Genomic DNA, 12,841 nt, shown 5'->3' on the forward strand with positions numbered 1-12,841 from the left:
ACAGCTGAAACAAATTGCACACATTTATAAATCTTTGAAACCACCACTCAGTTTGACCTACAGAACACAGAGCACCAGGAAGGCACCTCATGCCTCCCTGTCAGACCTCTCTGTTCTGACCAGTGGATGGAGAGGAGGAAGATTCTTGATAATCTGGAGGGCTTGGGATCTAGAGCACAGGAAGAGGGAATGGTGGAAGGACTAGATACATTTTCCTTTATGATTGGAGGGCTGGATGAAAGTTTGGATGGGATCATAAATTTTGCTGAGGTAGAGGGTGAGGTCAGATTTGAGGGCTTCTATATTGTTGGTAAGATAGGAGGCAACACCTGATCAACTTATTGAATGGAGGTGGCAGAGGAGGTCTGAGTGAAAGTGAAAAAGATGATAAATTCCACTGAACCATGGCAGCATTTTTTCATGACAACCTGTTTTTCTAGCCTTATCTATTAATGCTATATTTGAAGTAATGGTTTCCCTAGGCCTGGAGAATTTATGTAAAATTTTCTAGTTTAACTCTCTATGTAAGTTGACAACTTAAAAATTAATTAGAATTAAGAATGACAGGTATGAAATTGATTAAAATGAACCTCTTACAGAGAAAACCTGGTGTGACTCTGAAGAATAAATGAAGGCGCCTTTTCTTCTTCATAAGGTTGAAAATATTAGGAAACAGCATTAAAGAAATTTTGCTTTTAAAAGTTTGTAGGAAAAGGAAAAAGTTAGTGTTTGAATGCCAGTACTCATACTTTCAATGATTCCTTGCCTTGAGACCAAATATTTAAATCAGGTTTAGGTTGCATAATTCCTCAGAGTTTATCGTGTTCTTGCCTTCATTTTTTGTGCTCTGGATTAACTATTTTAAACCAGTCTTTTTTTTTTAATTTATTAATTTTTTTTGGCTGCGTTGGGTCTTCGATGCTGCACGCAGGCTTTCTCTAGTTGCAGTGAGTGGGGGCTACTCTTTGATGTGGTGTGTGGGCTTCTCGTTGTGGTGGCTTCTCTTGTTGCAGAGCACAGGCTCTAGGTGCATGTGCTTCAGTAGTTGCAGCGTGCAGGCTCAGTAGTTTTGGTGCACGGGCTTAATTGCTCCACGGCGTATGGGATCTTCTGGGACCAGGGATCAAATCCGTGTCCCCTGCATTGGCAGGCGGAGTCTTAACCACTGCACCACCAGGGAAGTCCCTAAACTAGTCTTAAGTAGATCTACAGGATAATATTTTATCAGTGATTCCTTCTGTCCTATTTCAGAACACCATTTTATGGTAACTATGTAGTTACAATACTATCTGTATAGTTTAACCACGGTGGCTTAGACTGAGGGATTTGCTAAATATCTCATTCGTGATGTAATTAATAGCCAGGCATATAGCATTAAAATGAGAATTATTTACTGTAAACACAAATAAAGTTGCCTGATAAATCCATTTGTTATTAACTAAGCTTTGAATCTGTTGTTTATCTAATTTAGAATAGTCCATTCAATTTAACATTTGTTGAGTTTCTAACCATGTGCCTACTGGGGATATATAAAAATGAATAAGGAAGCCAAAGTTTAGGAAGAAAAAGGAAATGTGTATAACTGTACAAAGTATTATGTGAAATGTTTAGATTAACGACTTAAAAAAATAAAGTGCTGTAGGAACCCAGAGGATGAAGCAGTAACACAACCAAATAAAATTGGGAACATTTTCCCCAAGGATAGGATGGAGAAAGGGCTCAAAGGATCATGTTTTATAATTATTTAGTGCTTTACAGTTTACTAATGACTTTTATAAATATTCTTAGTTTAATCCTCAGAATAATCTGGAGAAAGGTAGGACAGGTATTTCCCCCCAAAATTTATGTATGAACAAACTGAGACATTAGAGGATGTTCATTACCTTACAGCAGATTACCAGCCAGGTGGCATGGCTAAGATTGAAACATGGTTCTCTTAACCCCAGAGTCTGTGTTCTTTCCCCTAAACCCCACAAAATTCTGGCAGGAGGAATATCTTGAACAAAAGCACTGAGGCATATGAGTGCCTGGTGTATTTAAAGAATGTCACATAACCATTTGCCTAGGATATGGGACAAATGTTAGGAGATGAAGCTAGAAAGGTAAGTTGGTACTTGATAAAGAAACCACAATTTCAGAGGCCTTGAATTCTATACTATTAAGTTTGAACTTTGAAGAGCTTAAAACTAGAGAGATGGGATCTGCTAGGATAAAAATTGTAATGGATCTGCAGTGACTCACGATAAAATAAAAGACATCAAGATTGGAAAGAGAGAAGTAAGATTTAATTTGCAGAAGACATGATTGTGTAGAAAATCCAATAGAATCTAAAAAAAGAAAAGCTACTGGAAGTAATCAGTGAGTTTAGGAAGATTGCAGGAAACAAGATCAATATACAGAAACTAGTTGTATTTCTACATACAAGCAATGAATATTCAGAAATTAAAATTAAAAATAACATACAATAGCATAAAAATATGAAATGCTTAGAGATAAAACTGACAAAAGATGTACAAGACCTGTTAATTGAAAATTACGAAGAACTGTCGAGAAAAATCGAAGACCTAAATAAGTGGACAGCTATACCATGTTTATCGATTGGAAGACTCCATATTGATAAGAAGGCAGTTCTCCTCAGACTGTTCTATAGATTCAAGGCAGTTTCAGTGAAACTCCCACCAGGCTTTTTTGTAGAAATTGACAAGCTGATTCGTAACCAGAACAACTTTGGATAAAGAAGAACAAAGTTGGAGATCTTACATTACCTGATTTGTAAGGCTTCTTATAAAAGTTAGAGCAGTCAAGGTGGTGTAGTATTGGTACCTAGACTGGAAAATAGGCAGGTGGGACAGAATAGATAAATAGATCTACACCTGCATATTTATATAACTGATTTTTTATAAAGGTGCAAAGGCAACTCAGTGGAGAAAGGGTAGTCTTTTCAAAAAGGCAAATGATATTGGAACATTTGGATATCCATATGCACAAAAATGAATTTTTATTTATTCCTTATAACACACATAAAAATTAACTCAAAATAGATGACATGTAAGTCCTAAAATGTAAAACCTAAAGCTGTAGAACTTCTAGAGGAAGACATTGGAGAAAATCCTTATGACTTCGGGTTGCTCAAGGATTTCTTAGACTGTTAGATATAACATAGTGCAAGGTGTCTTTTTGATAGAGAATATTCTATGATTAATTGTGGTAATGGTTGCATAAGTGAATATACTAATATCCATTGATTTATATGCTTTAAATGGAAGGATTGTATGGTGAATTATATCTCAATAAAGCTGTTATTAAAATAAGTTAAACGTGAATCCACCGTATGAGCCAGCCCTTCCACTCCTAGGTCTTTACTCGAGAGAATTGAAAGCACATGTCCATACAAAGACAAATGTTCATAGCAGCTTTATTTGTAATAGCCAAAAACTGGAAACAATTCAAACTTCCATCAGTAGGTAAACAGATAAACAAATTGTGGTATATCCATACAATGTAATATTATTTAGCAAATAAAATGAAATTCAGGACTGTTTACATTCACTACAACCTGGATGGATCTCAGAATAATAATAAATAATAGGTTGAGTAAAGACCCCCCCAAAAGGGATATATATTGTGTGATTTTATTTATTTAAAGTTCTAGAACATGCAAACTAATTTATAATGACAAAAAGCAGACCAGTGTTTTCCTGGAGATGGGGTGCAGGTCAAGTGCAGGAGTGGGAGGGAGTGCTCTCAGAGGAGCAAAAGGAGACATTTTGGGGTGATAGATATGTTTATTATCTTGATTGTGTGATTTCTCACAACTGTATACATATGTCAAAACTTACCAAATTTAATACCTTAAATGTGAAGTTTATGATATGCTAATTATACCTTAAAAAATGTTTTAACAAATCTTAATGGATGTGGAGTCACTTACCATACAAATTCTACATAATTTTAATAGATAAAACACTGTCAAATCTGTTTTAGAAAGGTCATCTGAAAAGTATAGAAACTGAAGTGGAGAACAGAGACATAGTTGGCATATTTATTTATTCAACAAATTAAGCAAATATGTATTATGCTGGATAATGGGTGTCAGTTATAGGGCTCACAGTCAAATAGAAGAGATTTGTGTAAATAAAGAATAATACAGTATGATAATGCTAATTATGACAGTATGTATAATTCTGACCTAGGTTGGGGACAGTTAACAGAATCTTGAAGGATAAGTAAAGATTACAGTAATCTAGGTGTGAAATGAAAAAAGCCTGAAGTAGGTTAGGAGGGTAGGGTTGAAAAAAAATTCGAAAGAGCTTTTAAAGGCAAAATCAACAGAGTTTGGGTATGGAAGTGTAAGAGAGGTAAGAGCCAAAGATTTTTTTATTAGAACGACTAAGTCTTTGACAGTAAGAATAAGAGAGATACAGAAATTTAGGAGAAGGAGTAGACTGGGGGAGAAAACAAGTTCAATCTTAGACTTAAGTTGGAAGTTCCTATGGGACATCCAGTTGAAGGTGTCTGGGAAATAGTTGAAAGTACAGGCTTATCCCAGTGGAGAAAAGTCAGTTCTGCAAATACAGCTTTCAGATTCATTATCGTATAAAGAACTGATCACTATAGAAGTAAGTGGGCCTCTTCCAGAAGTGTATAATATGAAGTAAGAAAGCCAGTGATGAAACTTGAGGTATCATCAGTGTTTAAAAGATGAAAGACCAAGAAGCAGAAGAGGTGCTGTGAGGACACAGGGTGCCAGACTGTAGGAGGGAAATGTCTGGGAGAAGAAATGAAACTATAATTCACCTCTGTGTTTTACCAGTTGGAAAATATTATTCAGAAAAAGTTTTCTAGTTCTCTTAGAGAGTTCAAAAAGACTCTTATAGGAACAGAGAAAACAAAGCCAAAAACAAAGTAATGACTAACCATAGGAAAACAGAAAGTTTACAAGAATGGAAATGTAAGTAGCAGCACACTGCATGACTCAGATGTGGAATATGTATTTACATAGTCATAGTAATATAAACATTGAATATAATTTAAATTCAATGTTTATATGACTTTTATAATATGAAAGTTATGATATAAGCAATATTGGTTAAGTAAGAGAATGTAGTAAAAGAGTTAAATCTTTGTTTTCCATAATCAAAAGTCAATAGATAATGTCTAAAATGGAAAAATTCAAGAAATAGCAGTATAAATATAGTATGTAGAAATGCAGACAATAATACAGAAGAAACAACTAAGAATCACAAGTTACTATTAGGAGTAGAAATCAGGGCATAAGGAGCCGTAGAGTTCTCTGTTATAAGCTGTGTAGAATGCTGTTCGGCTTTGTAAACTATTTTTATGTATTAACTTGGATAAATTTAAAAATTTAAATTTAAAAAGACACCCTGTCAGTCATTAGAGATAGTAACCTACTGTAGAAAATGCTTTAGCTATTTAGATAGATGGACTTAATTCTGAAAACTAGGCTGCTGGACAGTGGCCTGCATCTCTTCCATTTGTGAATATGTGTCTTTCTAACCTCTGTTAACCCTTCTTTTGGTTTCCATAGGTTGATGAAAAAACCGTAGGAGAACCTGGTTGGCTTTATGGTAGTTTTCAAGGAAATGTTGGCTGGTTTCCATGCAACTATGTAGAAAAAATGACATCTGAAAAATCTGTGTCTCCTAAGAAGGCCTTACTTCCTCCTACAGTATCTTCATCTGCTACCTCAACTTCTGAGTAAGTTTTTAGCTAATAATGGAGTTTACATGTCTCCGCAAATGTATGAGTACCTAAGACGTATTTGCGTCAGTCTGCTACTTAATCATATTGTAATCTGCACTGGACTCTCTTAAGAGTACTTTTGTTCCAAATTTAATACTAAAGTTTAGTAAATAAAAACATAGATCAGTAGTTCATGAATTTTTTTTTGCATTAAGTTGTGTTTAAACACAATGTATATTATATACAAGTGAATAAATTGGTAGTACTTCTTTAGATTCTAAACATTTAAGTATACTTATATCATATTGTTACATTTATAGATCACTTTCTTCAAATCAACCAGCATCAGTGACTGATTATCAAAATGTATCTTTTTCAAACCTAACTGTTAACCCATCATGGCAGAAAAAATCAGCTTTTACTCGCACTGTGTCCCCTGTATCTGTATCACCTATTCATGGACAGGTATGTGTCTTTAATTTTCGTGTGTTTTATTCTTTGACATTGCTTCTGGTTCATATAAAAAAGAATGAAAATTTTTGTACAAAGGCATCATTTACTCATTTAACCAGAGTTTGTAGCATTTAGTTTCTGTTCTTACCATTCATATGTGATATGAAGTTGAAGAAATTATTATTAGAGGTTTCTCAACAATTTATTCTCATAGTGTCAAGTTGCTACCAGCTAAGCTTTCTAAGCTCAAAATATCATTTTTACAAATCTGAGTAAATTCTTAATTGTAGTTATTATAAGAAGAGCTTGGCTTGGGTTTTTTTTTTGTGTGTGTGTTTTCCTTAAATAAGTCATTTGTGTGAGAACTATATTATATATATATATTTAGCCTCTGGTTTAGATGTAACCAGGATACAAGCATTGTTACATTAACATTATTAAAAAGAAATTGCAGACTGTATCAGAATAGAGTCCTTCACTCAGAAAAAAATGCTTATTGCGTGACCATAGGTTCCAGGCATTTATTATGTGCTAGAAATTTAATGGAGAAAAAAAATGCTGCCATTAAGAAGTCATAACCTAATGAAGACAAACATATAAATAAATAACTATATGAGAAGTGTTGTAATAAAGATACTTTATGAAATCTTGAGGGGTATATAGAGGAGAGAGCATTTCAGTTCAATCTGTGGAATTGGAGCAGGCTTCACAGTAGGTAAGGCATTTCAGTAGAACCTTCAAAAATAAGCAAGCTTTCACCAAACAGAGAAGGAAATTCACAATGTTAAAAAATATTTTTAGAAAATAGGAGAACATGATAGAAAGTTTAGAGCACAGGTAAAGAGGTTAGCCTTATCAACAAAATAAAAACACTCCTTCCTCTGAGAGAAGAAGGAAAGAAGGATAAGTAAGAATATGAAGAAGTTTTGAGACAGAAAGCAGAAAAGTGGAGACTGACAAAACCGCATCTCCATTCCTAGTGGAATAAACAGAATCTACTGCAATGAGGAGACTTTGGAAACTGGAGGAGAGAAAGGGTTTCCCTTTTCATTTGTTCTGTGATGTATACTTGATGGACCCATGAATACACTTCTTGAGTACCCAGGGTTTACCCTCCATACCCATGATGCTTAATGCCAAGATGTTTCCTTGAATGGTAGGTATTGGGTCTTTAACTTCATAGAAGGCTATTCAGATAATCGTCTGTCAAATATAATTTTAAGTCAGTTTAGTAGGTCGTTACCATTGATAATAAGTCACCACCATACCAAACTGGCCAACTGTTTGATCAGTAAATATGTTATATACTAGGAAACAGAAATCATAGTTACCATTGGGTTTTTTTGTTTGTCTTTAATTTTGTGGTTTTGTATTCACAGGGACAGGTTGTAGAAAACCTAAAAGCACAGGCCCTTTGTTCCTGGACTGCAAAGAAAGATAACCACTTGAACTTCTCAAAACATGATATTATTACTGTTTTGGAGCAGCAGGAAAACTGGTGGTTTGGGGAGGTGCATGGAGGAAGAGGATGGTTTCCAAAATCTTACGTCAAAATCATCCCTGGGAGTGAAGTTAAACGGGAAGAGTAAGCATTTTTGTGTGTTTACGTGAGGTGTGGATGTTGGTATGTTCACTGATGAGTCAGCCACAGTACAACTGGCTCTGCAGGAAAATTAAAAGTTTATGCTTGAGTTCGAATACCAGAAGGATGATTCCTCGGGTGAAAAAAATCATACCTCAGATATTTGTACCAGTTTTAGAATATCTTTTATTCTAGTTATTTCAGATTCCTAAAGTTTTCAAAGTGCTTGAAATTTTAGATCTGTTGCTTTCTGTGTACCATCAGGTCAGAGAAGTTATTTTTCATTTCCTTTGGAGCTTTCTTCCTTGTTTACTGTAAGTTGTCAATATTTAGATAAATCTTTAATGAGGGCCTCGCCTTTGCCAGAGTGAGGTATTCCCATTTCTGGGCCTCCAGAGTTCCTTGAATATCACCTTTCTTACTCCTCATGTGTATAGCACACTGTGTTACAGTTACTTACTTTCTCACCTATATCCCTTACTAGGTCATAAGCTCCAGGAGGGTGGGATTCACGTCTGTTTTGTTCGTTTTTCCTTTTTTCCATACCTCGAGTGATCTTAATGCATAGTAGCTGCTCAGTCATGTTTGCTTAGTGACTGAGGAGAGGAGCGAGTGAAAGAACAGTCAAATGAATGAACTTTCGCATGAACAAAAACCAAGCCAGATCAGGTCTCTGGCCTTGATTTCCCAGTCTGTAGGAGAGTCAGGTCCTCAAACATCTTTACTACAAAGAAATAAGTACTCTAATAGAGCTGTGGGTAATTATCACATGTTTTATATGGAAGTTGATCTAATAGAAAAGCAAAATGATTTATTGAAAAGGAACGGGGTCTTTGGAAATCAAGAGGCTTGAGTTCTGATTCTGCTATTTTTGCCAGACTATTTGGGGCAACCTACTTGGTCTCTAGTTTTTTAATTGATTGAATGAAAATAATAAACTAAAAAGTCTTTTAAAATCCTTTCAGTGCTAAGGTTCTGTACATGAATTTTTAGTTCAAATGCAGAAATTTACTCTGGAGACCGACATGGAATTTTAGATTTACAGCGTGTGACAGTAGCAGTAACAACAGTAACACACGGCTGCTGTGTGTGCTGGCCCTGTGCTAGACCCTTTAGAGGCATTGTCTTAAACTCCATGACATCTTACACAGAAGGAAAACAAACACAAAGAGATGACGTTTAAATGCTTAAAGGACATTTCTTCTAACTTTTCATTCAATTACTGATCTTTTCTAACAGATATGGCATGCACCTTCAAAACCTGCAATAATGGATAATTCAGCAAAGCAGTCCATTCAGTGTGCCCATGAGTTGTAGTAAGGGTCCACTCTGTTAACCTGAAAACCACTTCACTATACAGTTTACTCACAGGTCCTGGGGAGCCCTGGTGTATCCTGCAGATGTCTAGTTCTTAAAGGCCACAGTTTTCCAGATTTTTGATAACAGTTTCCTGGGTTAAATTGGAAATAAAAGCTTTATGTGTTCCAAAATGTAAAAATAAAGTTCTATTATTTTTATATATTTTTAAATGTACTGTGCTCTAAACAAGTAATAGAATTTATTTATTGCCCTTATTTTTCTCTAAACGAAGCCAAGTCCCGTATGTGCTTTACCAAATAATTGCCCAGTTATCAGTGCCTCTTGTCTTTTAAGTTACTTTAGAAAGGCAAAATATCTCACATTTCAAAAACTATTTGTTAATCATATTGAAATTACTTCAACAGATTTAAAAAATTCAGTAGTTTGTAAGTAGGCAGTTTTTAATCAACTAGGATTTTGTGTATGAGGGTATTTCTGGACTGTGTCCTAAGGACAGAATTTCAGTTAGTTTTAACCCTTAAAAGAACACATTGCTAAAACCTGCTGTCGTCAGATCACCTTTCTTGTTTATTTACTTGTTGATGTCTTTTTTTGTTGTTTTATTACTGTTTTTTTATCTGTGTGTTTATTTGCCAGACCAGAAGCTTTGTATGCAGCTGTAAACAAGAAACCTGCCTCTGCAGCCTGTACAGTGGGGGAAGGTAAGCGGTTGGCAATTTGTAAATTACATGGAAGTCAAATTAGCTACTAATTATCTGACTTCCCACAATTGTTACTCTCTTTGCTTCTGTGTCTTCAGTGTTAAAGTAAGGTTAGGAACACTTGCTCCCTATTTCAGGTGAATATTGAGGATTCAGAAAATATATGACTGAAAATACTTGACGCTTTTAGAAAATCAGTACTATAAAAAATTCAGCATAGACTACCTTAATAAATAAGGTCGTAAATAAGTGTTGCAGTGAGATAGCATGAAGGTTTTTGCTTTCCTTTTATTATATATCTAGATTATAGATGTTTAGAATATAAGGAAATGTCAGTACACTTAGTTGTTTATAAATTGCTTTTTTTTTTTTTTTTGGCTGTGCTGCACAGCTTGTGGGATTTTTAGTTCCCTGGCTGGTCCCTCAGCAATGAGAGCATGGAGTCCTAACCACTGGACTGCCAGGGAACTCCCTGAATTGCATTTTAATTACAGTGTACCATATAAATCATTAGGTAGGATTTGAAATCAAGGTACACTTTAATCATAAATGTTACAAATAAATTTTTTATAGCCCCTTGGGTTGTTTGACTATCTTAATTTTGAGGATGTGCTGGAAAATGTCTACCCTTATTTTGGACAATATTTTTATTTAATACTTATGTAGGTTTATAAATGAATTGTATATATCCATTGTAAAATTAGTTGAATAGCTAAAGTACATTTTGTTTATATTGTTCAAGAAAATCAGTTAATGGTAAATTAAGCAATTTATTCAGTATCTACTACATTAGAGATTCTGTGCTAGAGCCTGAAATATTCAAGGATGAATAAAACAGTATTCAAGTGCTCACAGCAGAATGGGAAGGGTTGGCATATAATTGTAATAAATTCTATAATGAATGAACAAAAATATAATTTTGAGTAGGACCTATGAATCCACAGAGGTGGCTGTGTTGAAACATCTTAAACAATGAGTAAGGTCTTGCTAAGTGACGAAGGAAGAGAAAGCTTGGTGGACAGAGGGAAAGGCATGAGCCAAGGCTCAGCTGTGAAAGGTCAGGGAACTCAGGTCAGCAGCAAGGCTGAAACCGGAGGTTTACTGTGGAATAACTGCAGTGGAATGATCCTAAGAAGGTTGTGAGGAGCATTTAGGAAAGGACCTCGCTTGCTGCGGCATACCTTAACCTTGCAATCCTTTTTTGTTTTGTTAAGTCAGCTAAGTGGAATAATATGGGAATGTGGATGGTAAGTAGTTTCTGGATGGTGGTTCTGGTCATCTCCAGTGTATGCTCTCCAGATCAAATTTCATGTCAACAAATACAAATAACACTGGAAGAAAGAAAGAGATTTCTAAAACCTGGACGTTGACTGTTTCTTCTAAGTACTGATAAGCATAGGAACGGAAAAACTCAGAGCCAGTATGAAAACTTAAACATTTACCTTAAGGTTATGAAGGTTAATCATTAACAAACATTTATTGAGCATCTATTCCATTCCAAGCACTGTGCTAAGAGCTGGGCCATTGTGATGGAAATTGGCCTCTCATACTGATGTCAGCTGAATAGTGGGCATTTCCATAACTGTGTATAAAAGATTTAAAGAGAAAAGAACTTAACAGATTGAACTATATTTTGTGTAAAAAGGTTAAAAAAAAACTTTCCATATCTTGACTCTCTGTAGAGATTCTGATACCTACTTGGAGTTCTGGGGTTATTGTTCTCTGTGACATAATGATGATGATGATGATACAGTCGGGGGAAAAAAAGAAACCCTGTGATAAAGCTTTATGGTCGTTCAATCAAAGATGTAGTCTTTTCCTAAGAAATTATTAAATAATTACTTCATTCCATTCTCTACCTTAATATCCCTTTACATTAAGATTCCTTAAGTCACAAGGTCTTTTGCAACAAATTTACTCAAGGTCTTAGAGATTAACATTTTGTTTTTACTTCTGTAATCTTACAACCAAAATTAGTTTCTTTTTGCCTTATTCCCTACAGAGTATGTTGCACTTTATCCATATTCAAGTGTAGAACCTGGAGATTTGACTTTCACTGAAGGTGAAGAAATATTGGTGACCCAGAAAGATGGAGAATGGTGGACAGGAAGTATTGGAGATAGAACTGGAATTTTTCCATCAAATTATGTCAAACCAAAAGATCAAGAGGTAGAGTTATCTTTGATATCAAAACAGAATCATTCCATTCTGTTGATCAGGGTTCATATTTAAAACAGATGCACATGTATAGTTTTGGTCAGGCTGCTTTGGTTACAAGGAAAGCACATAAGGTAGCTCCAGTAAGGTATAGTTTATTATAGGGATCCTGCTAGAGAGATAAGGGAGAAACGATTTCATGAAATTCCAAGAACAAGAGCCATAGATAAGTCTGGGCCTCTGTAACTGAAGTTAGGGTATGGTTTGGATTCAGGGAGGCTTACAGTGGACTGCTTTGAAGGAGTCTGCAAATCTTTAAGGCTCTGACATTAATGTGACCCAGCCCACACTCTGAGTTCCTGTTGCTTTTCATCCTACCGCTAGTATGGTGTAGTGCAGCAGTTCTCAGACTTTTTGGTTTCAGGAACTTTTTTACGTTCTTAAAAATTATTGGGGACTCCAAAGTTTCTGAAAATATATGAATTATATCTAGCAATATTTTCCATATTAGAAATTAAAACTGAAATTTTTTAAATATTTATTAATTTGTTTTGAAAAAACAAAATTAAACCCATTACATGGTGACATAAATAGTCTGCTTTTAACGAAAAACAACCATGTATTTCTCCCTCCCCAAAAAAGTTTAGTGAAAAGAGTGGTGTATTCTTTGATTGAAGTATATGAAGAAAATTCAGTCTCACACAGATAGAAAACAGAAGTATTTTAATAACATTTTCAGATATCTCAGATATTCTTCTTTGATATTACTACACCAAAACTGGACAAGTACTAAATTTTTGTAGGTTAGTTGCAACATGGAATCTGAAGCCTATCTTATTGTTACATTAAAATTCACCAGTCTCTTTTGCACACTGAATGTCGTAACATCATTCATTGGTCATTTGGGAAGTATTGAATCACT

At 35.0% G+C, this 12,841-nt stretch overlaps 1 protein-coding gene across 9 annotated transcripts in view; it reads left to right on the top strand.

Annotated features, from left to right (window-relative positions):
- The window catches only part of ITSN2 (intersectin 2), a 137,385-nt gene that overhangs the window by 81,811 nt on the left and 42,733 nt on the right, over nucleotides 1-12,841 (top strand). For all 9 annotated transcript variants that reach the window (XM_057740417.1, XM_057740419.1, XM_057740416.1 and 6 more), the window contains 5 exons: nucleotides 5,552-5,721; nucleotides 6,027-6,171; nucleotides 7,539-7,744; nucleotides 9,698-9,762; nucleotides 11,765-11,931. In XM_057740417.1, coding sequence (XP_057596400.1) covers nucleotides 5,552-5,721; nucleotides 6,027-6,171; nucleotides 7,539-7,744; nucleotides 9,698-9,762; nucleotides 11,765-11,931 — 753 coding nt within the window. The remainder of the gene's footprint in view (nucleotides 1-5,551; nucleotides 5,722-6,026; nucleotides 6,172-7,538; nucleotides 7,745-9,697; nucleotides 9,763-11,764; nucleotides 11,932-12,841) is intronic.

Source organism: Hippopotamus amphibius, chromosome 7, assembly GCF_030028045.1.
Source record: "Hippopotamus amphibius kiboko isolate mHipAmp2 chromosome 7, mHipAmp2.hap2, whole genome shotgun sequence".
Taxonomy (NCBI): Eukaryota; Metazoa; Chordata; class Mammalia; order Artiodactyla; family Hippopotamidae; genus Hippopotamus; species Hippopotamus amphibius.